Source organism: Prunus avium, chromosome 3 (assembly GCF_965620075.1).
Source record: "Prunus avium chromosome 3, drPruAviu1.hap1.1, whole genome shotgun sequence".
Taxonomy (NCBI): domain Eukaryota; kingdom Viridiplantae; phylum Streptophyta; class Magnoliopsida; order Rosales; family Rosaceae; genus Prunus; species Prunus avium.
In genome coordinates, this window is record NC_142286.1 from 38,625,044 (window position 1) to 38,651,057 (window position 26,014).

At 38.6% G+C, this 26,014-nt stretch overlaps 4 protein-coding genes and 1 pseudogene across 6 annotated transcripts; 2 read left to right on the forward strand and 3 right to left on the reverse strand.

Annotated features, from left to right (window-relative positions):
- Window positions 1-233: 233 nt before the first annotated feature.
- Window positions 234-3,854, reverse strand: LOC110765549 (uncharacterized). The gene is made up of 14 exons (XM_021968724.2): window positions 3,597-3,854; window positions 3,403-3,500; window positions 3,124-3,303; window positions 2,969-3,029; window positions 2,805-2,851; window positions 2,574-2,666; window positions 2,354-2,444; window positions 2,090-2,138; window positions 1,592-1,708; window positions 1,347-1,494; window positions 1,105-1,197; window positions 941-1,009; window positions 619-661; window positions 234-508 (listed from the first exon to the last, which is right to left on the reverse strand). The coding sequence occupies exons 1-14, from the start codon at window positions 3,643-3,645 to the stop codon at window positions 408-410; spliced, it is 1,239 nt and encodes a 412-aa protein (XP_021824416.1). The 5' UTR covers window positions 3,646-3,854; the 3' UTR covers window positions 234-407.
- Window positions 3,855-4,295: 441 nt separating this feature from the next.
- On the reverse strand, window positions 4,296-7,855 carry LOC110757256 (aminoaldehyde dehydrogenase ALDH10A8, chloroplastic-like). Its single transcript, XM_021958861.2, has 16 exons — window positions 7,687-7,855; window positions 7,474-7,603; window positions 7,228-7,370; window positions 7,058-7,138; window positions 6,810-6,958; window positions 6,586-6,678; window positions 6,373-6,496; window positions 6,178-6,243; window positions 6,007-6,073; window positions 5,794-5,870; window positions 5,575-5,688; window positions 5,355-5,432; window positions 5,106-5,257; window positions 4,948-5,008; window positions 4,744-4,850; window positions 4,296-4,646 (listed from the first exon to the last, which is right to left on the reverse strand). Exons 2-16 carry the CDS (start codon window positions 7,580-7,582, stop codon window positions 4,556-4,558), a joined length of 1,512 nt encoding a protein of 503 aa, XP_021814553.1. The 5' UTR covers window positions 7,583-7,603; window positions 7,687-7,855; the 3' UTR covers window positions 4,296-4,555.
- A 189-nt stretch (window positions 7,856-8,044) lies between these two features.
- Window positions 8,045-11,708, reverse strand: LOC110757105 (zinc transporter-like protein). Of its 2 annotated transcripts, XM_021958758.2 has the most exons (2): window positions 8,526-11,708; window positions 8,045-8,429 (listed from the first exon to the last, which is right to left on the reverse strand). In XM_021958758.2, the coding sequence occupies exons 1-2, from the start codon at window positions 11,337-11,339 to the stop codon at window positions 8,424-8,426; spliced, it is 2,820 nt and encodes a 939-aa protein (XP_021814450.2). In that variant the 5' UTR covers window positions 11,340-11,708; the 3' UTR covers window positions 8,045-8,423. The 2 variants fall into 2 exon arrangements, with proteins under 2 accessions (XP_021814450.2, XP_021814379.2); XM_021958687.2 differs by having other exon boundaries at window positions 8,045-11,707.
- Window positions 11,709-14,306: 2,598 nt separating this feature from the next.
- On the forward strand, window positions 14,307-16,995 carry LOC148296114 (uncharacterized; annotated as a pseudogene).
- A 6,192-nt stretch (window positions 16,996-23,187) lies between these two features.
- Window positions 23,188-26,008, forward strand: LOC110754909 (Major facilitator superfamily protein). 2 transcript variants are annotated; one of them, XM_021956068.2, is made up of 4 exons: window positions 23,188-23,623; window positions 23,922-24,139; window positions 24,464-24,975; window positions 25,073-26,008. In XM_021956068.2, the coding sequence occupies exons 1-4, from the start codon at window positions 23,572-23,574 to the stop codon at window positions 25,917-25,919; spliced, it is 1,629 nt and encodes a 542-aa protein (XP_021811760.1). In that variant the 5' UTR covers window positions 23,188-23,571; the 3' UTR covers window positions 25,920-26,008. The 2 variants fall into 2 exon arrangements, with proteins under 2 accessions (XP_021811760.1, XP_088106519.1); XM_088250393.1 differs by having other exon boundaries at window positions 23,604-23,742.
- The last annotated feature ends 6 nt before the right edge of the window (window positions 26,009-26,014 follow it).

Here is a 26,014-nt window from a genome sequence, read left to right on the forward strand (position 1 = left end):
TGCGTGATTTTTCACAACACACTTCTTACTGAAGCTTTTTGTTTTTTTATCTAGTTTTAACAGCAAGATGGGAAGTATGCAACTAAAATTTTGTTTTCTAATGCTTGCCTTGAAATAGATATTATTAATGTTTATCACTGAATTCGAATACAAATTGCAAGAAAATATTCAGAAACATTTCCTTCGACAAAATATTAACTTTTAGCTATCTGATACAAATGCATGTGCACACGGAACCAGAACAAAAAATTTCTTTTCTGTTGCTGTCTGAATAAAAATGTTGCCTAGCTGTTCTTGTAGCTCAATCATACAATATGGTTAACCAAAATAATTTAGGCAAAAAGCTCTGGCATGCACACGAGCAGCAAAACAAAACCAGGAAGCTTTTGCAATCTATCTCTTCAGTATTACAAAATGATTTCCTCCTGTACGCTAACATTAAGAGTCTTATTTGGGAGAACAATGCTGTTAATCACCACAACTTCGTCTTCGACAGTCACCTCTTCTCCTGCCAAAAGAATAACAGAGAGCTCAAATTGGTCAATTGCTTTAAAATTTCTTTGCACATTGACAGTGTCAAATCATAGAAGAAAGACATGAGAAACCAAGCATGCATACCAAGGATTGTGATTCCAAGTTTTGCATTGTAGTCTCCGTCAGCCTAAACCAATCAAATAAATTTTAGTTAGCCACAAGTCCAGAGAAACTTTTGAATCAGTCTTCAGATCATGTCGGAAATAAAACTATATTTCCAGGTCAAGAATGGAGTTCTGTTTACTGACATTTCTCTTTGACTTTTAATTATTTTTAATCTTTCACTTCAAAATAGTTTTTGTATTTCGAGAATTTTCCTTATCCCTAGCTGAGATTGATCTCTCTCAAATTGAGGTGATCTAACAGACTTTATTATGACATGATGCAACTACATCGTTAGACATGCCTGGACACGCGACCATTTGCCAATAGATGACTTCCATCCAACAATAGCATGTATGACAACTGCATTTTCCTGTCATGAAAAAGAACATTTAAGTTTGGATAAATTCAAAAAACAGTCCCATGACATTGTAGTTCTAGTTTATCCATGGATACCAACTTCAATACCTTGATTTCCACATCATCCAAGACAATGCAACTTATAAGCCTTACCCCTGCACCTACGCGAACATTTGCTGAAAGAGAGACGTTGGGACCAATCTGTGCACAAAAGTAACTCACACTTTAGAAGGGATTATGCTGCATCCACTATATTCACCGTCCTACTTCAATATTCATCTACAATATATACATGCAACCGCAAAAAAGGACAGAACAAATGGTAATAGATGATATGGAAGTGGAACTACCTTAGCAGTTGGATGCACTTTTGCTGAAGGATGAACATAAACATCACCAACAACTGTGGCATTCTTTGTACCATCTCCAGTAGCTAAAAGATGTGCAGAGTTAATTCGGAATTGAGAAAGATACAAACCCGAACACTTCAAAGACATTCTGTAATGTTACACAAGGATTAGTATAAGGCAAATGATAGTACGAGAGGTTAAGGAAAACGAAAATTAAATGACGCTATTAGGAAAAATTACTCTACCCTGGAGTCTTTATCTGTTCCCAGAAATCCTTGGTCTCATATGTATAGAGTTGCTTCTTTCCAGCAAGAGGTGACAAAATATCTTGATCCAATCTGACAAAATCTGTAGGAAGAGTCCTGTTGAAAAGAGTGTCTATCAACATGAAAACTGACACCAACAGAGGCTTAAAATGATGTAATAATACAGTGAATTTTGAGCAATAACAACTCTATTTCTAAACACACGTAATATTGCCTTCATGCCCCAATAGATGAAATTCCAGGGGATTACAAACAAAAATTCCTTCTTCTAGTATTAACACAAAAAATATCATAACTTATAAACAGGTAATCACAACAGAAACGATCTGGAAAGCATGTTGCAATTTATATGCACCGAAAAACATGTTGCAACTTCTGACACAATTAGCAATCATTTTTTGTGCAAAATGGAAATTTAAAGGAGAAATAGCTATCAGTTCATTATTCAAAATACGCAACCAGGAGAAAGAGGCCAACCTTGTTGCAGACTGGAGGGCTTCAAAGCTGGAGATGCGACGTAAATTAGCTGCAATTAAAAAAATACAAGTCACACTCCCAGAAATTGGAGAAATTTTCTGGCATATTGAAGAATGAATTAAACAATCAGATATGGAGGAAAGTCAATCAACGCGGCATGCACCATTTCCAATTCATTAGATAATGTGGATATTACATATCATGCAGATGATCCAAGGTGCAAATGAACATACAACGAATAATTCCATAAAGAAAAAGAGCAACCTCTGCCCTCTCGGTGAGTGGAGACATCTTGAATGGCAGTAAAAATGTCTGGAGTAAATACATAAACACCACAGTTTATCAAATCACTCACCTGCATTTTGGAAAACAGATAACCTTTACAAAATGTGGCTCGGAACAAGAAAATATAAATGAACAATTGGGGTCACCAACCACCGATTATATGAGCAATATCTGGAAATTAACTACAGCATGTACGTACAAAAGTCTCTGGTTTCTCGGTGTAATGCAAAAGTTCTTTGGTCGTTGGATCAGCAACCAACTCCCCAAACTGGTTGGCAGATTCAGCAGAAACCTAGAGATAAACCCAAAAAAAGGAAAATGAAAAAAAACAACAATGGATAATGAAAAACGAAGAGGAAAGAGCTTCAGAAATATGGACCAGAGTTGCAACATTTATTCAACCATTCAAGCAGTTTGTCAACACACAAACCTTGATTACTAACATTGTACCCATCCCACCATATCCTTTATGAGCCTCTGCAAGAATAAACAAAAACAGAAAGCAATAGAAGCAATTACATTTCGCAAGTCTTATCCATAAATTAAACCAATAAAATCCTAGTTAACATACAGAATAAGGAATACAAAGCTCACCAAGCATGTCTGGTAGTGGAAAACTGCAGCAAACATCACAATTCAGCAAAAAGATATACGACTGCCCAAAAAATACAAACACAACATTATATTAAGTAAAATCTTATTAATACATAAAAGTGGAAACGAAGAAGAGTTGAGCAGAGAATTCGAACCGGGCTGTCTTCCATGATAATATCTCTGTAGTAATAAAGGCCACCGGCAGAGCCATGTGGCTTGTCCTCTCTCAAGTACCTCACTGGTACTTTGAGCTCATTGGAGATGGAAGACACATACAGTGCGAATTCCCGCTCTTCATAGAATCCAACTAAAAAGATTTGAGCCAAATTGGGAATCTGTAAAATAACAGTAAGCATTCAGAATTTTCTGTTAAATTTGAAATCCATAATCTTGGACGGGATTTTGGTTGAAGATTAAGAAAGCCATAAGCCAACCCGTTTACAAGCTGAAATGGGATGGTGCACCATAGCTTGCCCAGCCAATGGGAACAGCGGTTTCGGAGTGTTGAATGAAAGAGGCCGAAATCTAGTGCCTGCCCAGATGAACAAACAGAACAAAAACCAGCAAAATTGAAGACTTTATTTATTTCATAAAAAATAAAAAATAGAATGAATTACATGAACAATACCTTTGGTTGGCCCGCCCACCATGATTACAGCGACTACCTTCTCCTCCATGGCGGAAACAGAAACGGAAACCCTAGATCTTGAGCTGGCGAGGAGATCTCAGCTGCTCAAAGCGTTCATAGGCTAAACTGATGTCCAGAGAAGTTGAAAGCTTGAAGCTTTGAAGGAAGAGTTCGTTACTGACTCACTGTCCAAACTCGTACGTTTTAAAAGCACTTCGCGACTTTTTGCTTCTGTGGTGCGACTTGCAAACTAATCAATAATTTTACCGAAGCGGATCCCAATGGAGAATATTATTTGTAAGTTGTAACCGAACTCCTACACGACGTCGTCAGGCGCAAGGTACGTTTATAAGCACGTGCCGTGAGGCATTTAAGAGTTTAGCTTTTTATACATATGTTCATTATAACATGACATTTTATATAATAAAAAATTTAAAGAGTCTAATTTTGAGAGAAAAATTCATAATTAGTCCCTTGTCATTTTTTAATTGGTTCTTAGTGTATTATAATTTCTTAAGAATCATTTAAAAAATGACAAGGGGTTAGTTGAGGGTTTTTCTCTCCAATAAGTATTTGTATAAAATGTTATGTTAAAATGTGCCAATTTGTGTAAAGCCCTTGAGAGTTTGATTTAGAAATGAGAGGCCCATTTTATAGTGTAAAAAATTTCTCCTTAAAACACATAAAAATTAGAGTTCATTCACTTCAAGTTTTTGTTTTCAATTTATACAAGCGATATTGAGAGATGAGAGAATTGAACCTAAAACCTCGGATGCAGAATAAATGCTTATCATCACTTGAGCTGCAATCCATTTACCACTTCAAGTTTACAACATCAAGTGCATCCAACATAATAGTTGTAATAAACATTTTGTTTTCTTACATTTATTACATTTATATTCTATTTTCCATTCTTCACTACGTTGGTGTTTTTTCTTCTTCTTCTAATTTTCCCTTCTTCACTGCTTTCGGGGAGCAGAATACCACCCCAATGGCTTTTCAGAAGTGTAGTGGGTGACCTGCTTTATGCTCAAGTAGTTTTCCAGTCCCCTGCAAGTGCAGCATACAATCAATTATTACACAAGAAGTTATATACAACCATCCAAGTAAGGGAAGCCCTTGCTTGGAAACTTTGAATGTGCCTTACCATTCTCCAAGTTCACGCCCAATTCCGCTGCGCTTGTTGCCTCCCCAGGGGGCTTCATTGAAGCAGGGCTGTGAGCAGTTTATCCACACAATCCCTGACTGCACAGCCTGCAAAACATAAACCAAAAACAAATGTTTCTCTGGAAACATGCAAGATATATGTAAGTAAACCTCAGCTTGAGATTGCTACGTATGATCGTCTTACCTTGGTGATGCGTTCACACCTTTCCAAATCCTTTGAAATCACAGCAGCCCCCAAGCCATAGCTACGAGGCAGAGGCAGAGGCATCAAATATTGGTTGCTTGTCAAATAGGGAAAAACAAGTTTGCAGACAAGTGCTGGGGCAAAAACATTTTACTCACTCAGTGTCGTTTGCTAGTTCGATGGCTTCATTCTCCGTAGTGAATGTTTTGACACATAAAACCGGTCCGAAAATCTCCTCCCTCCAAATTGACATTGAGGTGCTAACATCTGTTATGATTGTTGGTTCAATGAAAAACCCTTTCTTAAGATGCTGCCATTCATCCATACAATGTGGTTTAGAAGACTACAAGAGAAGATGCTGGCATGATATTTATATTTGAGAAAGTGAGAATCAGACAGGTTCTTACTTGAGGACGGGCACCTCCATATAGAATGGTTGCACCTTCGCTCTTGGCTGTTGAAATGAAACTCATGATTTTCTCATACTAAAGAAAACAGAACAATTGTTATTCAGTAGGGCTCAAATTTGACATCTCTGCTAAAATAAAACGTCGTCCTTCACTACACTCTTTGTTGCATGCAAAGGAAAAATGGAGTGACAGAGCTAAAATCAGCCAACATTAGTACCTGTCCTTCACTTATAATGGCACCAAGCCTGCAACCTTCTTCCATGGGATCAGAGATTTTGATGCTCTTACTCCAGTCAACAAGTTTTTCCAAGAATTCAGCTGCAATGCTTTCCTGACATAATTGGGGGGTGTTATGAGAATTGTTGATACTTAACTAGAAAGAATATGGGGTTTAGGGTTTAGGGAGACAACAAAATGGTCTGCTTCTCATGCTTACAAGAACAAGAAGACGAGATGTTGCACTACAGATTTGACCATTTGTAAAAAAGCAGCCAAAGATAGTCCATTCTGCAGCTGTTCCATTATTCAGTTATATCACGCTTAGGCTCTCAAAGATGATAAACGTTCTACCAGTAACCAAAATATAATGTGATGAAGCTTCCAGCATCTTATGAGAAAGTAAATTTTTTTCCCTCCCCTAAACACTTACCAGTATCAAGGTCTGCATCCTCAAACACAAGAATTGGACTCTTTCCACCAAGTTCCAATGATACAGGCTGCAAGCAGCTATATACTAGATCAGAAGACGAGGGAAAGAGAATTGATGTTTGTGATTTTGGAGATTGCAATACTTGCATATTCAAAAAGTGTAAGACAAGACCTTGATCAATTGAGCTGCAGCTGTCATGACCTTAATTCCTGTTGCTGTGCTTCCAGTAAATGCTATCTGATTAATACTAAAAGTTACTTAATTTCACCAGATCAAGATACAATTGGAAAGAAACTGCATGAGTTACTTATGCAGGGTTTTTTTTCAAAGTTTTGAACAATTTGAAACGGAAATTAAAAGCCAGACCTTGTCAACATGAGGATGAGATGACATAGGGGCACCAGCTACTGAGCCTAACCCAGTCACAACATTAAGGACCCCAGAAGGAAGAGCCACCTGTCTGCAAATCTCTGCCAACTCCAAACAAGTCCTGCAAATAATATTAGGATGACAAACCCAGAATCTAGTTAAGGAAACATAATGAGAAGAACAATCGAAAAATAGGTGTGAAACTCTCACACAGATGCCAATTCGGATGGCTTGAGTATAGCAGTACATCCGGCAGCCAGAGCAGGAGCGACCTTCCAGGTAGCCATCAAAAGAGGGTAGTTCCTTCAGCACACAGATGAAATTAATTGACTATATTTTTTCCATTTATAAAAAAACACAATTTTCAGAATAAAAGGTAAAACAATGAGGAAAGCAAATAAATGAGCAAAGGAAATGGAATAAGTAAAAGATACCAAGGAGTAATAAGGGCAACAACTCCAATGGGTTCCTTAAGGACATGGGTCTTGAATGACTGTTGTTGTATAGACACAGTAATTTTTTGCTTCAAATCCAATGCTTCTGCAAGCTCTGCATAATACTTGAAGCAAGAAGCACAACTTTCCTGAATTGGACATAATTAAGCCCACTTAATAACTTTGAAAAAATTTGATAAATTAACCATACTCTAATATACAACAACAGACTGTACTAGTGTATATACCATATCAGATATTGCTTCATCTAGTGGCTTGCCGGTGTCGATTGTTTCAAGTTTGGCCAGTAGAGACTTTCTCTCCAAAATCTGCATGGAAATAGCAAGAAGGTCAAGAAAAAAAAATTTGCGGAGCTGTTCTGTATATCAACAATTATGATCATGAGATTAATATATACCATGTCAGAAATGGCACGAAGAAACTTCGCACGATAAGCACCAGAAGCAGAGGACCAATCCTTCCCTTCATTACTGAAGAACGCCGTGCGAGCAGCATCCACTGCCATATCCACATCTTCAGCAGTAGCAGCTGCTATGTCCCCTGAAAAAAAGAAAAGAAAAGAGCAAATAGCTGCTGAAATTAAACTTGGTCCATGATTTCTGTACACGTATATAATTCGAAGTTGAAATGAAAGACTACATACCTACAATCTCTTCAGTGGCGGGGTTGATGATTGGGATCCGTTTCTCCAGAAGTGGTTCTCTCCATTCGCCGGCGATGAAGAGCTGACGAGAAGGAACAGGGACGGCCATGATCAGCAATGTTTAAGTCAACTGTCACACAGACACTCACTGAGTCGACACAGAAGTGTTAAGTATGGACTTATGCATGCATTGTTTTTTCGATGGACTTTAACCTTTTCTCTAGCGTCCTCTCCTGCGGGTCTTTGTCATAATTTTTATACTTTCATTTCTTTTCTTAGTTGTTATCGTTTTCCTCGTTTTTGGTTGCGCCTTGCCATCCCTACATTAAACGATTATTTGCTTCTCTGTCCTTTTCGCTAAGAAGACGACTGCTTGCAGATTTAATAATGGTCTTTGTGGAATTGAGTGCCCACGAGGTGCACGAAACCAAGTAAATTTACTGGTTTTGTATGGAAAAATTACAGACATGACTGATCGAAATTACATCCATTCTGTGAATTTCCACGTCCCGGTAGATTATTATGCCAGCAGGTGATGCATCTTTAAATCGTGCTTTTAACCAAAGAAAAAGAAACTCCAAATGATTCATGGATATGAACCACAAACTACATTATATTGCCTGCCAAAAAAAGTTACACATCCAATCTCTTTGCATGTTTCTTTACATGCCCACACAAACACAATTACACGAACCACAAACACGAGCTATCAATGCAATGCATGCTGATCTCCAAGCAGAGAAGATTGGAATCATAATCCTGTTAACCTTTGGTAACATCTATCTCACGTTTTTCTGAGCTTCAAGATGTACATGAAGAGTTCCAGAACGATGACAAAAGAAGCGCTGCAGGACCCATTTGTAATCCCCAACAGGCTCACTGAAGGAGTTTATCAGGCAATATTCAGAAAATCACTTCGAGTCCACAACAAATGGCCTACTCTCTCACAGTTAGTTCTGTCAAGGAGAAGAAAATCGTCAAAAGTTATAAAGCTATTGTTCAACACATTCCAACTGCAATGTTAAATCCTTGATTCCAGCTTCGTACAGTACATGTGACACCTGTGCCTTTGTAGAAGCCTTGTCAATGTCTGTTGAAACATGAAGATGGAGAGTCCCCACTACTTCTGAGTTGGTGAAGCTCCATATATGCAAGTTTTGAATGCCAGAAATCCCCCGTATCTTCCTAACATCAATAAGAGCTTTTCTCAAATCCTGCTCATGTGCTCTGGGAACTCTTTGGAGCAAGATTTCTGCTGAGTTTCTCAGCAATGGGATAACTGAAGATATAATCAAGACAGAAATAAATATCGAGCAGGCAGGATCAGCAACAAGCCATCCCTTGTACTTAATCAAGAGAGTTGATATAACAACTCCGACACTTCCCAAGGTGTCAGCCAAAACATGCAAAAATATTCCTTCCATGTTGTGGTCAATGTGGTGGTGCTGATGCTTAGCTGTTTTTTCTCCATCAGTTGGCAGTTTTTTCAGCTGAAAACCTGCCCCTTGAATGTGAGATTCTGCCGCTTTATTGCCTTCAGAAGAATGAGTATGCTGGTGGGCATGGTCATGGTGTTTGTGCTGGCAGGCGTGGTCATGGTGTTCGTGCTGGCAGTCGTGATCATGTTGATCGTGCTGGTGGGCGTGATCATGTTGATCGTGCTGATGGGCGTGATCATGTTGATCGTGCTGATGGGCGTGATCATGCTGGTGGGCGTGATCATGTTGATCGTGCTGGTGGGCGTGATCATGTTGATCGTGCTGGTGACTGTGGCGATGGTGGTCGTGCTGGTGACTGTGGCCATGGTGGTCGTGCTGGTGACTCTGGCCATGGTGGTCGTGCTGGTGACTGTGTCCATGGTGGTCGTGCTGGTGACTGTGTCCACAGTGGTCGTGCTGGTGACTGTGGCCATCGTGATCATGGCACTCATTGCTCCCGAAATTGTGGTCTTTAGCACCGATATAACTGCCATGTTGGTGATCATGATGGTCATCATGGCCGGAACATGAATTTTCATGGCATTCAATGGAAATAGGTATAGACTCCTCATGCTTCCCATGACCTCCATGATCATGTCCAACAGAATCATGCGAATGCTGGTGATGGTGGGAGTGGGAGCATGATCCAGATCCACCATGAGCATGATGATGCTCCTCATGAAAGAAGACTAAGCCAACCACATTGACAAGAAGCCCTCCAATTGAAACAACTAATAAACTGCTAGTTGATATCTCCTGAGGGTCCAAAATCCTCTCAAACGACTCCAACACTATTAATGCTCCAACCAACACCAGGAAAACAGCATTAGTATATCCTGAAAGAACCTCAAATCTCCCACGACCATAATTAAACTGATGATTCGCAGGCAAACGTGAAATATACGAAGCATATAGCCCAATTGCCAGGGCAGCACAATCAAACAACATGTGACAGGCATCTGATATCAGCCCTAGACTATTACTCATGAACCCAGCAGCAAATTCCACAAACATGTATGCAGTATTGATCAGAAGGAAAAGTGCAATCTTGCGAGACTTCCTCTCACTCAAAATGTGTCTAATAGGCTTCATAATGGCAGTAGTAAATGATTCAGAAGACACCATCCCCAGTTCAAGATAATTTGAGTAATAAGGATCCAATTCCCTAACAGCAACATATAGTAACAAACCACAGAGCAATAGTCCCCAAAGTGATAGTTCAGGAAAATAAAACAACTCCAAAACAAGAGTGCATAAAAATGTAACCAAATACTCTTTCCGGAAATCTTTAGAACTCACTGACTTGTCATCACCATAACTTTCACTCAGAAGCACCCCAAAAACAACAGTGTTTGCCAGAGGCCAAGCCAAATTTCCAATGGAAACTACATCTCCCTCAGCTTCAAACATGAAAACACTAACAACAGCAGGAACGAAAAGCACTACAGTTGTAAAGAACAACGAAATTAAACGAACCCGCTTCCGACCTAATTGCCTAATTGTCCCCCAATTCATCGAAACACGCTCGTAACACCCCAAAAACCCAGATAGAAATGGAAGCAACATTGGCCAAATTCTAACACAATCCACTCTTGGAAACACCGAAAGTCCCAAACTTTCAACCGACTTAGCAGAAAATGGGAAGCATTCAATCCGATCCCAACTCAAAGATAACAAAAGCAACCCAGAAAACAGAGCGAGGAACCCACGAACCTTGGAGGACCGATTCCGATCGCCACCGAGATTCGAGTCCCGGCCCTCGGCCAGGAACCGTGCGGCAACGTTTCCGGACAATTCAGCGAGGATCAAGGCGGCGGTGCCGCAATATCGAAGCGCCTGAAAACGAAGCAGGAAGACGACGGCGAGAAGAATCGATTTGGCGACCAAGAGTCTGTGCTGGGATTGCGTGATCAGGGTGAAAGAGAAGATGGGTTGGTTTTGCTTTTGGTGAAAAGGGTCTTTGGAAGAAGAGGAGGAGGAGGAGGTGAAGAGGGAGCAAGAGAGGGTTAGCAGGAAAGAGAGGAGAGAGACAAGGAAAGAGAAGGGGAAGAGAGAGAAAGAAGGGGAGGAGCGAAGAAACGGAAGGAGGGAATAGAGGGAGCGAAGAGAGAGAAGGAGGAAGAAGAGAAATGAAAGAGAGGACTTGCTGTTGTTGTTGGGGTTGAATGGTTTGGGGTTGAGAGAAGAGAGGCGATGTTTGGACGGAGTTGCGATTGGGGTTGAAGACGATGAGAAAGGGTAAACAGGGTATTGTCTAGACGTGGTGGGTGTGGTGGGGAAAGCGGTGGGTGTAGCGGCGAAGGTGGTGGGTGTGGTGGGGCGTTGAGGGAGTGAGAGGCGGTGAGGCCTGTGCTGGTGGTGGTGGTGGTTGTGGTCGTGATCGGCCATGTTTGCTGGTTGCTGGTTGCTGGTTGGAGATGGTTTGGTTGGGGCCTCTGGAGGTTTGAGTTTAAGGACGTTGAGACTTTTCCAAAGGTCAGTGACGGTCGGATGGATCCGAATGGAGTCTCTCAGACCCAGCAAAGGGTCCGGGGAAGGAGAGACTTTTCTCAGCGGGGTCTATGGAGTGACGAGTCCGTTGAACCCAACTTGCATTTCATCTATGGGGATTGATGCTGATGACCGGTGGATTGAATGTTTTTCACTAATTTCCCATTTGATGGTCCATTGCTTCTGGAGAGTCTATATACTACAGTTTGCCTTCTGGTTGAGGCATTTTGACGGCTCGTTTGGGATTGTCTCTAGGAATCAAATTTGTTCATAAGCGTTTTTAGCAAAAACATTTTATTATAGAGATGTTAGAAATTTTCATAGAAATCTAAGTGCACTGCTTTTCCAAAAGCGCTTTTATGACTCAAAAACATTTCTAAACTTTATCAAACGTTGTCAAAAGTGCTTTTGATTGTTATAAAACACTTTTAGCTCTTTCAGAAACATTCTCATACCCTAAGTGAAAAAATGGCATTGACTTGCATATCAGTTATCTCAAGTTCGAATTCCCATGACATCTTGGTCATGTGTGTGAGAAAAACCTCATACCAAGCCTCTGCATTTAAAGACGGTGCATTTACTCACATTTCATAAAATCTAGATCATTCAACTAATCCAATGCTTATGAGAATGCCACATCACTTACAATAAGTTTATTTCCTTTTTATATAAAACTGACGCCGTTACTGATATCTTCCTCCTCCCTCTCAACTTGTGCACTCATCTTCTTTCTCATGTCGTCCTCACTCCTTTTTTGGGTTAGTAATCCTGTTTTCCTTCCATCAGTATTAATTATGATTTGTTAAAAAGCCTAAAATAGCTAGAATACATCCATTTCTTTTTAAAAAAAAAATAAAAATAAAAATAAACCTTAATCTGAGAAATTAAAAAATCTTCCAATCTGCAAGTTGTTGTAGTCATCGAGAAAAGCCCAAAGTTATTGCAAGTTGCTAATCTGAAAGTTGTAGTCTAGTCATCGAGAAAAGCCCAAATTGATCAGGAAAATACCCAATTGATTTCGGTTTAATTTTCTTCAATGCTGGGGTCACAATACCCATCTTCAATTGATACACATTAAAGTAGAAGAAGAAGCCAAAAGAAAAAAAGAAGAAAGAAAGACCAGAATACAAAGACAAAGAGGAAGAACTGAAAGAGACATGGGTAGGCGAGGATGGAGATGGATGCACTGTCGCATTGAAAGAGAATTATAAATATATCAAATGGATGATGTGCATACTCTCAAGCACTGGATCATTTGGATGGTCTAGATTTTATGAAATGATGGTAAATGCACAATCTATAAATGCAGAGACTTAAGATCCCCTCTAAAAAATAATAAGTAACTAGCTAATGGCTTCTCTCTTCAATTAGGGGCTCTAATTCTATTTGGTCTCGTTTTGTTCATGGGAAAGCAAGCTTGGAGATGGAAAATCAAGTACTTTCTCATGTTTGATAAGTCCAAGCATGAGAAATGGTTGTCTTAGAGCACTTCCACCTATTTGTCATGACAAAGGGCAAAGGGAAGCAATGGCTGTTACTATTCACATAATTAGTGTCAGCCCTTGCAAAAGGCTTATTGTGTTTTCACCCGTTGCCATGACAAAAGGCAAATTCTATTCACTTTATTAATTTATTTTTTTACTTAAACAATTAATTTGGATAAGATTTTCAGTTGCCACATATCAATATTTATTATAAAAATTCACATCTCATATTTTGGATAAGATTTTTGATTGTCACATGTCCATATTTATTATAAAATTCACATCTCAAATTTCAGATAAGATTTTCGAATGAGATTCTCGGTTGCCAGGTGTCGATATTTATTATAAAATACAAATCTTAGAAAGGCCTGTGCGCAGCAGCAAGAGTTGCACATCTTTTCTTCTTTTTTTTAAACGCCTGGCCAAAACAACGTCGTTTTGGTCCATGCGCATTCAATTTTTTTTTAAATGACATGTCATCAAAACGACGTCGTTTTGAGCCAGATTCTAGAAAAAAAAAAAAAAGGAAAACAGAAACCCTCCTCCCTCTATAACCGACTCCACCCAAAACTCTTCCCAAATTAGTATAAGCAGAGAAAGATTCATAAATACATTATAAAATAGATTATTCTACTTTTAAAAGAAGGGATTTTTGTAGAAATGTCACCTGAACTTATACATTAGTTTCAATTTGTCACTTTAAAAAAAAATTTAGGCAAAATGTCACCTAAAGTTTTCATAATCCATGATTTGTCACCTAACTTTAACATCATCCAATTTTCCATCAATTTTAAAGGGTATTTTAGTCTTTCCAATATATAAACCTCTGTGAAGCTCTATTTCCCTTTTTTTTTAAAAAAAAAAAACAGAAGACAAAAGCTCTTTTACGCCTAAACAATAGTAAGACTTTAGGGTTTCAAATTTTTTTTAAGGCATATTTGCGAGTTGTCAGCGATGTTGGGATTGATGGCGACTATACACTACAGAGTCACTGGGAACCCTCCAAACTACGGTAAAGCTTTGCTTTCTACTTGGGAATCTCTGAAGTTTTTGCTTTTTATATGACAATGGGAGATTTGATTCATGGGATCCTTTTTTCTTTCTTTATGTTCTTTGGCTTTATTTATATGCTATTGCTTTGTTTTTGTGCTTTGGGTTAACGTGTATTGTCCTTTTGCAAGTCAATTACTTTGTTGTGTGGGAATGTGTCGGCTGCAACAATTATATTTTATATAAATGTTAATTTGAGTGTTTGTGTAGGTGATTGTGATTTATTTACCATGGAAATTCACCATGGGGTCACTTTATAGAGCAATGTGATGGGAACTTGAAGTACGTTGATGGGCATGTGGCTTGGTATGATAATTTAAATCAAGATTTGATGTCAAAATGGGATCTTGAGGATTGTGCTGAGAGTTTAGGGTACAACAAGAAGACGTCAACATATTATTATAGATTGCCAAATGAAGGGGAATATAGGAATTTGAAGAATGACTCTGATTTTTGGTCTTTAGTTACTATATTGCCCCTAAATAGAGTGGCAATTGTGTACATAGTTGATAACAACTTTGTCCCAAATATTGAGAGTCAAGTTGCAATCAATAATTGTGTGGAATCAAGCCTCAGTCAAGAAGAACCAAAAGTTGGTGAAGGTGTGGATGTTGAGAACCTAGTTGATGTAGGTGTAGAAGATGAGGATTCTGAATATGAAGATTCTGACTATGAGCAAAGTGATGCTGAGGATGATAATCTTTTTGATGACATTGTAGAGAAATGTGCCAATGAAGGAGACAATGTCAATGTCTCAGGTAGCACTGCAGCCTTCCCAAATTTGGAGTTTGGGGATGTTGAAACAGAGTCTGAAAATTCAGATGAATTTAAGAGTGGTGGTGAAGAAGATTTTGAGGGTGAAGAAAATGGTGGTACACGAAAGAGGAAGTTGCCTAACTTCACTCATTTTAGGAGTGATATGGATATGAAGAATCCACAATTTAGGTTAGGCATGATGTTTGCTAATAGGAATGAGTTTAAACAGGCAGTAAGATATTATGCTTGTGTTAATAGAAAAGATATTAGATTCACACTAAGAGAGAGTTTCAAAGTTCAAGCGAAGTGCAAGAAGCCATGTCCTTGGGTCATTTATGCATCTAAGGTGGATGAGAGTTCTACTCTTATGGTAAAGACACTTACTGATTTGCACACATGCGCGAGGGCAAAAAAAATAAAACTATGCACATCTACTTGGCTGTCACATAGGTACACTGAAGAGTTGATTGATAATCCTAAATGGGAAGTGCCAAAATTCCAAGAAGTTGTGTGTAAACAATACAATCTAAATATCACAAAGAACCAAATATATAGAGCAAAAGGTTTGGTGGCTGCTAAGACTGATGGGACTTATGAGGAGCAATATAGAAGGTTATGGGATTATTGTGAGGAGTTAAAGAGAACAAACCCTAATAGTACAGTTGTTGTCAAGACAGAGATGGAAGGTGGAAAACCTATTTTTCACAGAATGTATGTGTGTTTTGCAGCTCTTAAGAAGGGCTTCATACAGGGTTGTAGGCCAGTTGTGGGGTTGGATGGATGCCACATTAAAGGTCCACATCCTGGGCAATTACTTTGTGCAATTGGGATAGATGCCAATAATGGCATGTATCCAATAGCATATGCCATTGTTGAAATAGAAAATAGGTGCCCGTGGACTTGGTTCCTAGAGATACTCATCAATGATTTGAGGATTGATAATGGGCTTTCTTGGGTCTTTATGTCAGACAAGCAGAAAGGTCTATTGAGAGCTGTTGAAGACCTTGTTCCTAGTGTTGAACACAGACATTGTGTTCGACACTTGTATAATAATTTCAAGAAAGGTCACAATGGAATGGCACTTAAGCAAATACTTTGGGAAGCAGCAAGGGCAACCACCATTCCTGGTTTTAAAGCACATATGACTAGGATGGAAATTGAAGATGGAAGTGCAGTAGGATGGTTTGATGACAAGCTTGCAAAGCATTGGAGTAGATCCCATTTTAGGACTACATCAAAATGTGATATCTTGTTGAATAATCTATTTGAGTCTTTTAACAGTGTAATATTAAGTGCAAGAGATAAACCAATATTGACTATGATGAAGAGGATTAGGACATATATGATGGTGAGAATGGCAAGAATGAGAGAGACTGCAGATAAGTGGACTTCTGATGTTGGCCCTAGAGTGTTTAAAATTGTTGAGAAAAACAAATTAGAAAGTGGTTCTTGCATTCCTTGTCTTGCTGGTGACAAGAAGTATCAAGTGAGGCATATTAGTGGGGCACAGTTTGTGGTGGATTTGACAGCCCACACTTGTTCATGTAGAAGGTGGGATCTCACTGGAATTCCTTGTTCTCATGGCATTTCTGCAATATACAGAAGAGAGGAGGATCCATACAACTATGTTCACTCTTGTTACAAGAAACCAGCATTCTTAAGAGCCTACAGGCCTTATATCAACCCAATGGCTGGTGAAGAATATTGGCCAGTGACAAACCATCAGCCTATTAGACCCCCCAAATATCACAAGCAAGCTGGGAGACCAAGGATGCTCAGATGTAGGGAGCCAGATGAGGTTTGACCTCCTTCAAATCCAAACAAACTTCGAAGATGCTTAATCAAGATCAACTGCAGCAAGTGTGGCCAAGAAGGCCTTAATGCTACTACTTGTGAAAGGAGGAAGCAAGCAAAAAGAGCTCAAGTATAAAGATAATGAGATTTTATGTTTTATTTTTATTTCATTAAATATTGAGAAGTTGGCAATGAAATTTGATTTGGTACAGGTGAAAGGAGAAGGAGATCCAAGAGGGCAAACTTCAGTAAATCCAAGCCAACAACAGTCACAGACAAATGGAGGAAATAGGACAAGTGAAACCTCAGCAAATCAAGCACACTCTGTACCAAGAGGAATACAATCTGCCAAAAATATGTCTGAATCCAATGCACAAGTCTCAAACCCAAGTTCTTCTTCTACAAGAGCAAGCACAATGAAAACCAACACCAAGTCTTATGCCAAGAAGAATAACGTATGGAAACCATAAAGCACTTAGGTTTAATTGGTCTTGGTACCATGCAAAGTTTATTTTACAAACAGATAAAAATTGGGATTATGTTTTGAAGTGCTGTAGCTTTGTGGCCTCGGTACAAGTTGTAGACTTGGTCACGTTTTGAACCTATTTTGTGAACTCATTTTGGCTACTTTTGTTTTGTGTATCAATTTCCAAATAATATCTTTTGTCAGTTTTTCTCAAATTTGAATTAGTACCTATGATTATTTCCCTAAAAAAATTGAAACCATAAAGTTTGAGTGTTGTTCAGGAGTAAAAGTATGCTTTTGGGGTTTTAACTCCTTTTTCTTTACCAAAAATTGAGCTTCAAAAGGGCTTTATATTTAAATTATAAAAAAGAAAAAAAAGAAAAAGAAAAAAAAAGGGTTTACATATTGGAAAGACTAAAATACCCTTTTAAAATGGATGGAAAATTGGATGACGTTAAAGTTAGGTGACAAATCATGGATTATGAAAACTTTAGGTGACATTTCGCCTAATTTTTTTTTTAAGGTGACAAATTGAAACTGATGTGTAAGTTCAGGTGACATTTCTACAAAAATCCCCAGAAAAACAACAAAAGGGATTGAGAAAACTCCATGAAACCACAACCAAGACTCAGAAATGACAAAGAAGCACTGAACAACAAGAAGTAAGAGGTTAAGAGGTGATTATTGAAAAATGAAGAAAAGAAGAAAGAAACAAAGAAGAAGAAGAAGATGAAGCAACGGTGGGAAAGATTGTTCATTGTGGGAGCAAATGCGGAAGGTTTTTCGCCATGGAAAGTCATTACACATACGATAGCAGAGAAAGATTTAGATATACTATAGCCATTGATAGCCATTACATTTACTGTTTACAATAGCAAACAAAGATTCTGAAATACTATTTATGAAAAAATATATGATAATTTGGATAAAAATTATTAATTGATTGAATTAATTGATGTGTAGAAATATGGAACAATATTATAAGCGAAAATTGTTGACGACTTGCTTGTCTTGTTAGTTTTGCAATAAATTATTAATGAAAGTAAATTTTTCTGTTTTTTAGTGTTTTTTTTTTTAAAAAAAAATTTCAAGACTTTACTCAGTGAGTTCACAATCATGCGTCCGCCATTGCCAGCACCAGCCTCACCACTATGACGAAGGACTCACAGTTTCTCAATATTCTTACTTCCCATGAAACCCAAAATGGCCAGCGTCTCGCCTCACCTATGCTTTTCTTCATGGCTACCCAGTTGAGGCCAAGGAGCCAGTTGCATTTAAAACATGGGCCAACAGCACAATGTTCAGGTTCACTCTGGTAAAAAACTATCAGAGGATAGATCTGACGATCAGTTAGGCGTAATCATGGAGATGGCTATCCGTTTGATGGCCCAGGCGGGACCCTAGCCCATGCATTTGTGCCAAGAGATGTGTCATTCTCTGGTCTCATCTTTCTCTCTTCACAATAACTCTCCTACTCATCATCCTCCTTTCTCTCCTCTCTCCCATCCCATGCAACGTCGTCACAAATTAACCCACAAAAAAAAAAAACCATCATCACCCACCATTCTTTCAATGATGATGCTTTTGACAACGTCTTAGAGTTAGAGTCAGCCATCAAAACCTACCAGCTTAATTACCAGCCAGTACTGGAACGTTAGATGCCAAAACCGTATAAAAAATTATGCTCATGAGGTGTGGGCTTTGCATGAAATTCGACACTTGCGCATATAGATATAGCTCTGTTGAAGGAGCTGTCATGTTCCCTTCTTCCGTTCCATCCGCACTGGATATGCCGGGAATTTGCATGCGGATAACTTGTTGCAACACTTGTCTTGATGATCGTGAAGATTGCTCAAATATGGGCCTTCTCTAGATACTTTTGGTTGTGGGTTGAAGAAGAAAACCTGGCATTGCCTAAAACTAATGTGGACATAAAGCGCAACATTTCTTTTATGCGACCTCTTCTATATATATACTATATAATAATAATAACAAAAACTAGTTGGTAAAAGAAATATATATCTAAGTTTTTGTTTTAATTTTTATTTTTTTAGGACCTTACATGGATGCTAGGACTTGGACTCAGGGCCTTTTCTGGGAGGAGCATTTACTCCAAACTACTACACTAGTGGGTTCTTTCAGGAACGGACCCACAGTGGGGTCAATGGGGTCAAACGACCCTATGGACTCCATGAAAGTAAGGTAGAAGGTCCCCTTTAATGGTTGTGTGACCCCATGAATGGATGAAGAAGGAGAAGGTTGTTGGTCTGAGGAAGAAGAAGACGCCCATCACTTCTGTTTTTTTTTTTAAAGACCTGGCCAAAACGACATCGTTTCCCTCCCGACTTCAGCCTCTCCAAAACACCCATTCCTAAACCCTCAAACCTAAATCCCCAATATCCAACCCCCAACCCCCCCCCCCCCCCCCCCCCCCCGCCAAACCTTTAAGCCCCAATCCTTTTACTTGCCTAATTTGTGTTTTTTAGTTTAATATGGAAAAGGTAAATTTTATTATCAAATAGCATCATAAAGTTTTTTTTTTTTTAGTTTTATAAAAAGCATTCCTCTAGCTAGCTAGCTAGCTTAAATGTGATAGTAATTAGAGCAGGAAAGAGATAGCATGTTAAAAAAGGTAATTAAAAAAGAAAACCTTTGGGAGCTTGTAGAGCAAGTTAAGATAGGGTCAAAAGATGGCTAGAATTTTTGGTTCCATATTAATGGGTTAATTATTGCTTGGGGTCTCAAAGTGGGCAGGGTCAAATAAAACAAATGTTGCAGCCACCACATGATAACACTCTCAAAATAAATGTGGATGGTGCTTGGAAGCCAGGGACCACGGAGGGTGGCGTCGGTGTGGTTGTGAGAGACTCTACAGGCAAATTTGTGGGGGGTTGTGCAACTAAATTGACTAATATGTTTTCTTTGCGTCACAAGTGGAGGCTTTGGCTGCAAGAACAGGTATAGTATTGGCGATGGAAAGGGGTTTTCAAAATGTTGTCTTTGAAAGTGATGCTCTCCAGATCGTTACAACACTTTGAAGTCGCTCCATAGATAGGTCCGTCATAAGACCAGTGGTGAAGGATACCAAGAGCTTGCTGAAACAGGTCACTGGGGAAGGTTTTACCCATATTCGTCGTACTGCCAATAGTGTGGCTCATCGTTTAGCGTATTTTGCCTTGCATATCGGGGGTTCTTTATACTGGTTCAAGGAACCTCCTGATTTTATTTCTAATGTACTGTACGAGGATTGTAACTCGTGACCAAGGAATTTCCTTTGCCCTTGATACGAGTTCAAACTTCTTGTATTAGCTTTTTCACATCAATAATATTCTATCGCTTGTCATAAAAAATTAAAAAAAATGGCAAGAACTGCAACTCTTGTGTGAGGCGAATGGAGATGTTAAAAAACGAAAAAAATATATATAATTCCAACAAGCTTCGATTCGAGTCACCCTAAAGCCTCCACTTTCTCTTTTTTTTTTTGGCACCACTATCATCTCTGCATTAATCTTGACATCTATTCCATTTCGTGATTCAACAAACAATTTTATTTTGGTGCCGTCAATGAAGGAGTTTGCAGGCTATTGAAGGAACGTGCAATTGTATTTGATAATTCATAGAGATCAGAATTTCTTGTGCAAAGCTTCATGCTAGCGTATCAACCGGTATGTACTTACATTTTTTCAAATACGTATATATGTGTGTGTGTGATCTTCAAGTTCTTGTTTTTGTTTTTGTTACGCGATATATTTTTCAAAATCAATATGCTCATAAGCACTTAATTTTATGGTCATAAGCACTTAATTTGTTAATTAATTATGGTCATATAAGCAATTCTTTCCTGTAATTATTACATAAATTACAGTTACCTGATTTAAGGCTTAAGGGGCAATATTGGAACAAAAGATGATTTTTAAAAATAAAAATAAAAAGATTACATCAGAAAATATTTAAAAAAGAATGTAATCCTATATGGCACAAAAATCAAAGGACTTGTATCAAAGTCGCCAAATCCGAGGATCAAACCCAACTTCTTAATGAAAATTTGGATCTATATATCAACTTTTCTATTAATTGATTGATAATTCCTTGTTTGTTTTTTTTGTCAAAAGTATTTTTAAGTACTCATATGATACATCAAATTAGGTTTTAAAGAAAGAAAACATAAAAAGTGATGTTTTGATGATTAGAGGAGTTGAACTGCATTTTGACCTCTTTTTGTACACACAGTATATGTATCAATTCAGTAAAAAAGTAGGCCATTTGGTTGACGTAAAGTCGCAAAGAAAACACAATAATCGAAATGAAGAAGCTTTGATTGGATTAACGAAAAGAACAACATAAGAACCATATATATACTAATAATATGACGATATCGATGAGGTGATCTGAAAGAGAAAGGCACTAATTCTATTATTAACTTCAGCACTTCATCACGTAACTCATATCTTAGGCATAAGCTTCCATTCAAGATAAGAAATAATTAGCATTTCCAAAAAAAGAAAACCAAAGTTGGGTTAAATATGGACTAGGTTAGTTGGTGAAGGTAGTGTGTCCATTCTTTTACGCCCAAGTTCGATTTCCCACCCTGTATATCAGAGTATAATTTAGAATATCACTTCGGGAAGAAAAACCGATCACACTTCACCTAACTAATAAAAATGTATGAAAGTCATTCAAAATATCAAACAGATTCGTACAAAATACATGCATGTCCTACTACTTTGATGGATGGATAAGTATCATAATAAGATGGAATATATATAAGATTGTGTTGTGAATCGGAGGAATATCCAAGCAAGTGTGCGCACTCATGTCCCGATGTTGCTTTGCATACGTGTGTCAACTCAACTACACCGTCCCCTCTTGGAATCACATATATTATGTAATTAAAGCACACGTGTTATAAAGACGTAAACGTGAACGACATCTGACCATGGCACACACAACAATTTCTTGCTCGCTAGGTCCTGGTGGTGTGGAGGTTTGTTTAAATTGTCTTAAAATGTCTTTCACAATACAAATCACTAGCTAGTGGCGGAATCCATAAAGATGTTAAGTGGTATCCATCGTAGCAAGCCACCCAAATGAAAAGCTATAAACAACTCCTCCAGCACCGACGAAGCTCCGTATACTCACTGCCAATGATGGCCATCTGTCCATTCCGAGACCATTTATTCATCAGCTCGGCTTATCTAATTTTGATTCTTTTTCTTTTTCTTTGTTTCTTCATGCGTAGCAGCCATCCTCGTCAGCTAGCACTGGAAAAACTCTGGTTCTCTCTATCTGTAATTTTATAAGAACATGAACATGTGTGTCTGTGTGTGAACTGTGTGTCTGCGTATGTCGGTTGTGTGTCCATGTGTGTCATATGCATGCTTTTCCCTTCAACCGTAACGCATGCTCATCAATCTGTCTCTTTGTACAAGTATCCCCTAAACGTAACGCATACAAACCGCACCTCATACTTTTTCTTTGCTTTTTCTTGCATTACTTGCGGATTTGGACAGAAAAAAGATACCAAACAACACGTAACAGACTAATCAGAGAACCTACTGGTTTGCCAAAAGAAATGAAATGACAATGAAAACCATACATTAAAAATGGCAAAAGTTGCATGATCATTAATGGAATGGCCCGGTCAAAAGTGGTGGTTTGGTGCGTAGGATAAAGATGCTGCTTTCTTATCATCATGGGGTCTTCTTATCTTGTGGGATGGTGTTTATCAATATCTTTGATTGAATCTGAATTACATGGAAATAATTATGTTCGCACACGCGTCTAAGTCTAAATCGTCGATAATTCAAATTCACAGTCTAACAACATAACCAAGCATCGATAATTCAAATTCACAGTCTAACAACATAACCAAGCATTTCATATTTGATTAACTTCCGAAATCTAGATTTAGTTCATTTTTCATTCCTATACTCACAACAAGTACTTGTTTTGCAATTGCATGAGAAAGTCTATTTATTCCTTTTGATAATTGACCTAGCTAGGGAATCTTTGTTGTCACAGTTGGGAACAAGCAGGGCCATCCTACGTGTCAAAGGCTAGCTCCACGTGTACCATTAAGTGGCTACATACATCCAAATGATATATTGATCAAACCGTGAATAAATTCAGAGTGACGCATGGGGTTTAATTTGTTTCATCAGACATTATTTTCTCGGTCACGTCGCCAAGATGACACCATGCCAAAACTGAAAAAATAAGTAAAGTGGTGTTTAGCCTTTTCTCATCCTTATAAATAGTGCAAGCATTAATATTGCTGGGAGAGAGAGCTTAGTGATTTGCCGAGTGTACCATTATTAATACAAAGCCTTTTGATGTTGTGTTTGTAAAAAGGAACGAAACAGAGAACCAATAATGAAGAAGTTGGCACGATTGTTTGTTGTAAAGCAGATGAAAACAACAGTTTAGTCTCTCTCTCTCTCTCTCTCTCTCTCTCTCTCTCTCTCTCTCTCTCTCTGTGTGCACCTGATGACAGATTTATAGGAGAGTTTTTTGTGGCGTTCACGTTTCCTTCTTTGGTTCCTCATTAACCCCAAAGCCAAAACCTCCATAATTACCTCTCATGGCTGGGTCAGGAGGCAAAACAATTGGCAACTCATGCATTCTCCTCATAGGTAATTATTTATGGGGTTCTCATCATATTATTATGATATTATGATATGCTGCAACTACTTATTTTAATAGCTTTGATATGATAATTGAGGGGCCCCATGATGATCATCAGTTTTACCAGGTAGATAGGTTAATTTCTCCTGTAATTTAATGGTCCTCCATTGACCAGAATTTAATTGTCCTCCATTGACCAGGGAGCTCTGTTTCTACTTCTTTAGCTTTCAATGATGAAGTTAGAAGAACTTAATGTCTTTGCCACATTTAATCTAGTACTTTTTTCTGTCTGCTTCTTCATAATAGTGATTGCTGGTATGGAGAGATTTGCATACAAGGGAGTGGCATCCAATCTAGTAACTTATCTAACTGATGTTATGAAAATGAGCAACTCTGCGGCGGCCAAGACGGTTAACAGTTGGTGTGGCTTCACGTCCATGCTGCCTCTCTTAGTTGCACCTTTTGTTGACTCATATTGGGATCGATATCCCACCATTTTGGCCTCTTCTTTCCTCTATGTTGCAGTAAGTCTATATATCTACTCACTTTTCTTCTTTCTTTCTTACTAGTTTTGGTTCTTCCTCTTGTCTCTTCTTTTGGTAAAGAATTTAAAACTTACGATAAATTATTATGGTTAATTTGTAATTTTCTGGAATTTGTCTGTTCAAGATGCTTCGGATGATGAACTAAGATGGATGGAGCCTGAGTCATCGTCACCAAATCTTATTTTCATTATAATATTTGGGCTGTCTTATTAAGATAATTGAGGATAGTTTGATTTTAGTGTGTGCTTGCTTCGTCATGTCACACTTTTATAAATTATGAGTTTGTATGGCTTTGTTTTTTAGGGGCTTGTGGCCTTGACATCAACAGCATTGACCAGGGCATCTTATGCTGCAAACAAAACAAGTTCTAATTCCTCATTTCTGTTTTGGTCTCTGTATTTAATTTCTCTTGGTCAAGGTGGATATAACCCGTCTCTGCAAGCATTTGGAGCAGATCAACTGGACAGCGAAGAGGAACTGCCTAGCAGCAAAGATGAGCAAAAGTCCAACAAAAAGAGCGTGTTCTTTCAATGGTGGTATTTTGGTGTTTGCAGTGGCAGCCTCCTGGGTATCACTCTCATGTCCTACATTCAAGACACTTTTGGTTGGATTCTGGGTTTTGCAATCCCCATGATATCGATGGTTACGTCGGTCGTGGTGTTCTCTTGTGGAAGCCGAATCTATACTTACAGAGAGAGCGAGGCCATGGACTATAAGCCTATTGTCAACATAGTTCAAAGCATCAAGGCAACTGCATTAAAACTAATGCATTGCAGAATCACATTACCAAATAAAAGTGATGTTACTGAGCTAGAGTAAGTCTAGTTTCTAACTCTTGAACTCTGTTTTACAAAAAATGTGAATGAATTCTGATGCTATATGTATCTGTTTTTGCTGGTTAATTATATACAGGCTTCAAGAGCAACCGCTTTGTCATCAAAATTCCAGCACCAATGAGGGGTTGGTTGAGAATCCCAAAAGCGGCTTCTATGTGCTTGAAAATGCTAAAGTGCTGCTGAGGCTTCTGCCCATCTGGATAATGCTTTTGATGTTTGCAGTGATTTTCCAACAACCTCCCACATTCTTTACCAAACAAGGCATGACCATGAAGAGAAACATTGGAAGCAAATTCAAGATCCCACCAGCAACTCTACAGAGTGCCATCACTCTTTCCATAATCCTCTTGATGCCTCTCTACGACAAAATTATGATCCCGATTACTCGACTGGTTACTTGTCATGAAAAGGGTATCACCGTGATGCAGAGGATGGGGATTGGGATGTTCATTTCAGTCATAGCAATGGCCAGTGCAGCAGTTGTGGAAACAAGAAGGCTCCACATCAGCAGAGAAATGGAAGCTCTGGGAGCTCATTCTGAGACGGTCCCGTTTAGCATCTTTTGGCTGCTGCCTCAGTACATTCTTTTGGGAATTTCAGACATTTTCACTGTTGTTGGAATGCAAGAGTTTTTTTACTCTGAAGTTCCCGTAAGAATGAGAACCATGGCCTTTGCGCTGTACACTAGTGTTTTCGGGGTGGGAAGCTACTTGAGCAGCCTTTTGATTGCGACCGTTGAGGCGGTTACAAGTTCGAACGGAAGGCAGAGCTGGTTCTCTGATGACATGAGTGAAGCTCGGCTGGACAAATACTACTGGTTTTTGGCCTCATTGAGTGCTTTGAGTTTTCTCTTTTATGTACTTTTGTCTGCGTGTTACAGAAGCAGGAGGGATTTGGATTTGGACAATGAAAACTGTAAATAAGCTCTTTGTTTCGAGCTTGATCCAGCTCAGAAGAAAAACTCTGGTTAATTGGTTCAGTTTATGTGTGAATGATATGTGTTTTTCAATGATTCTTA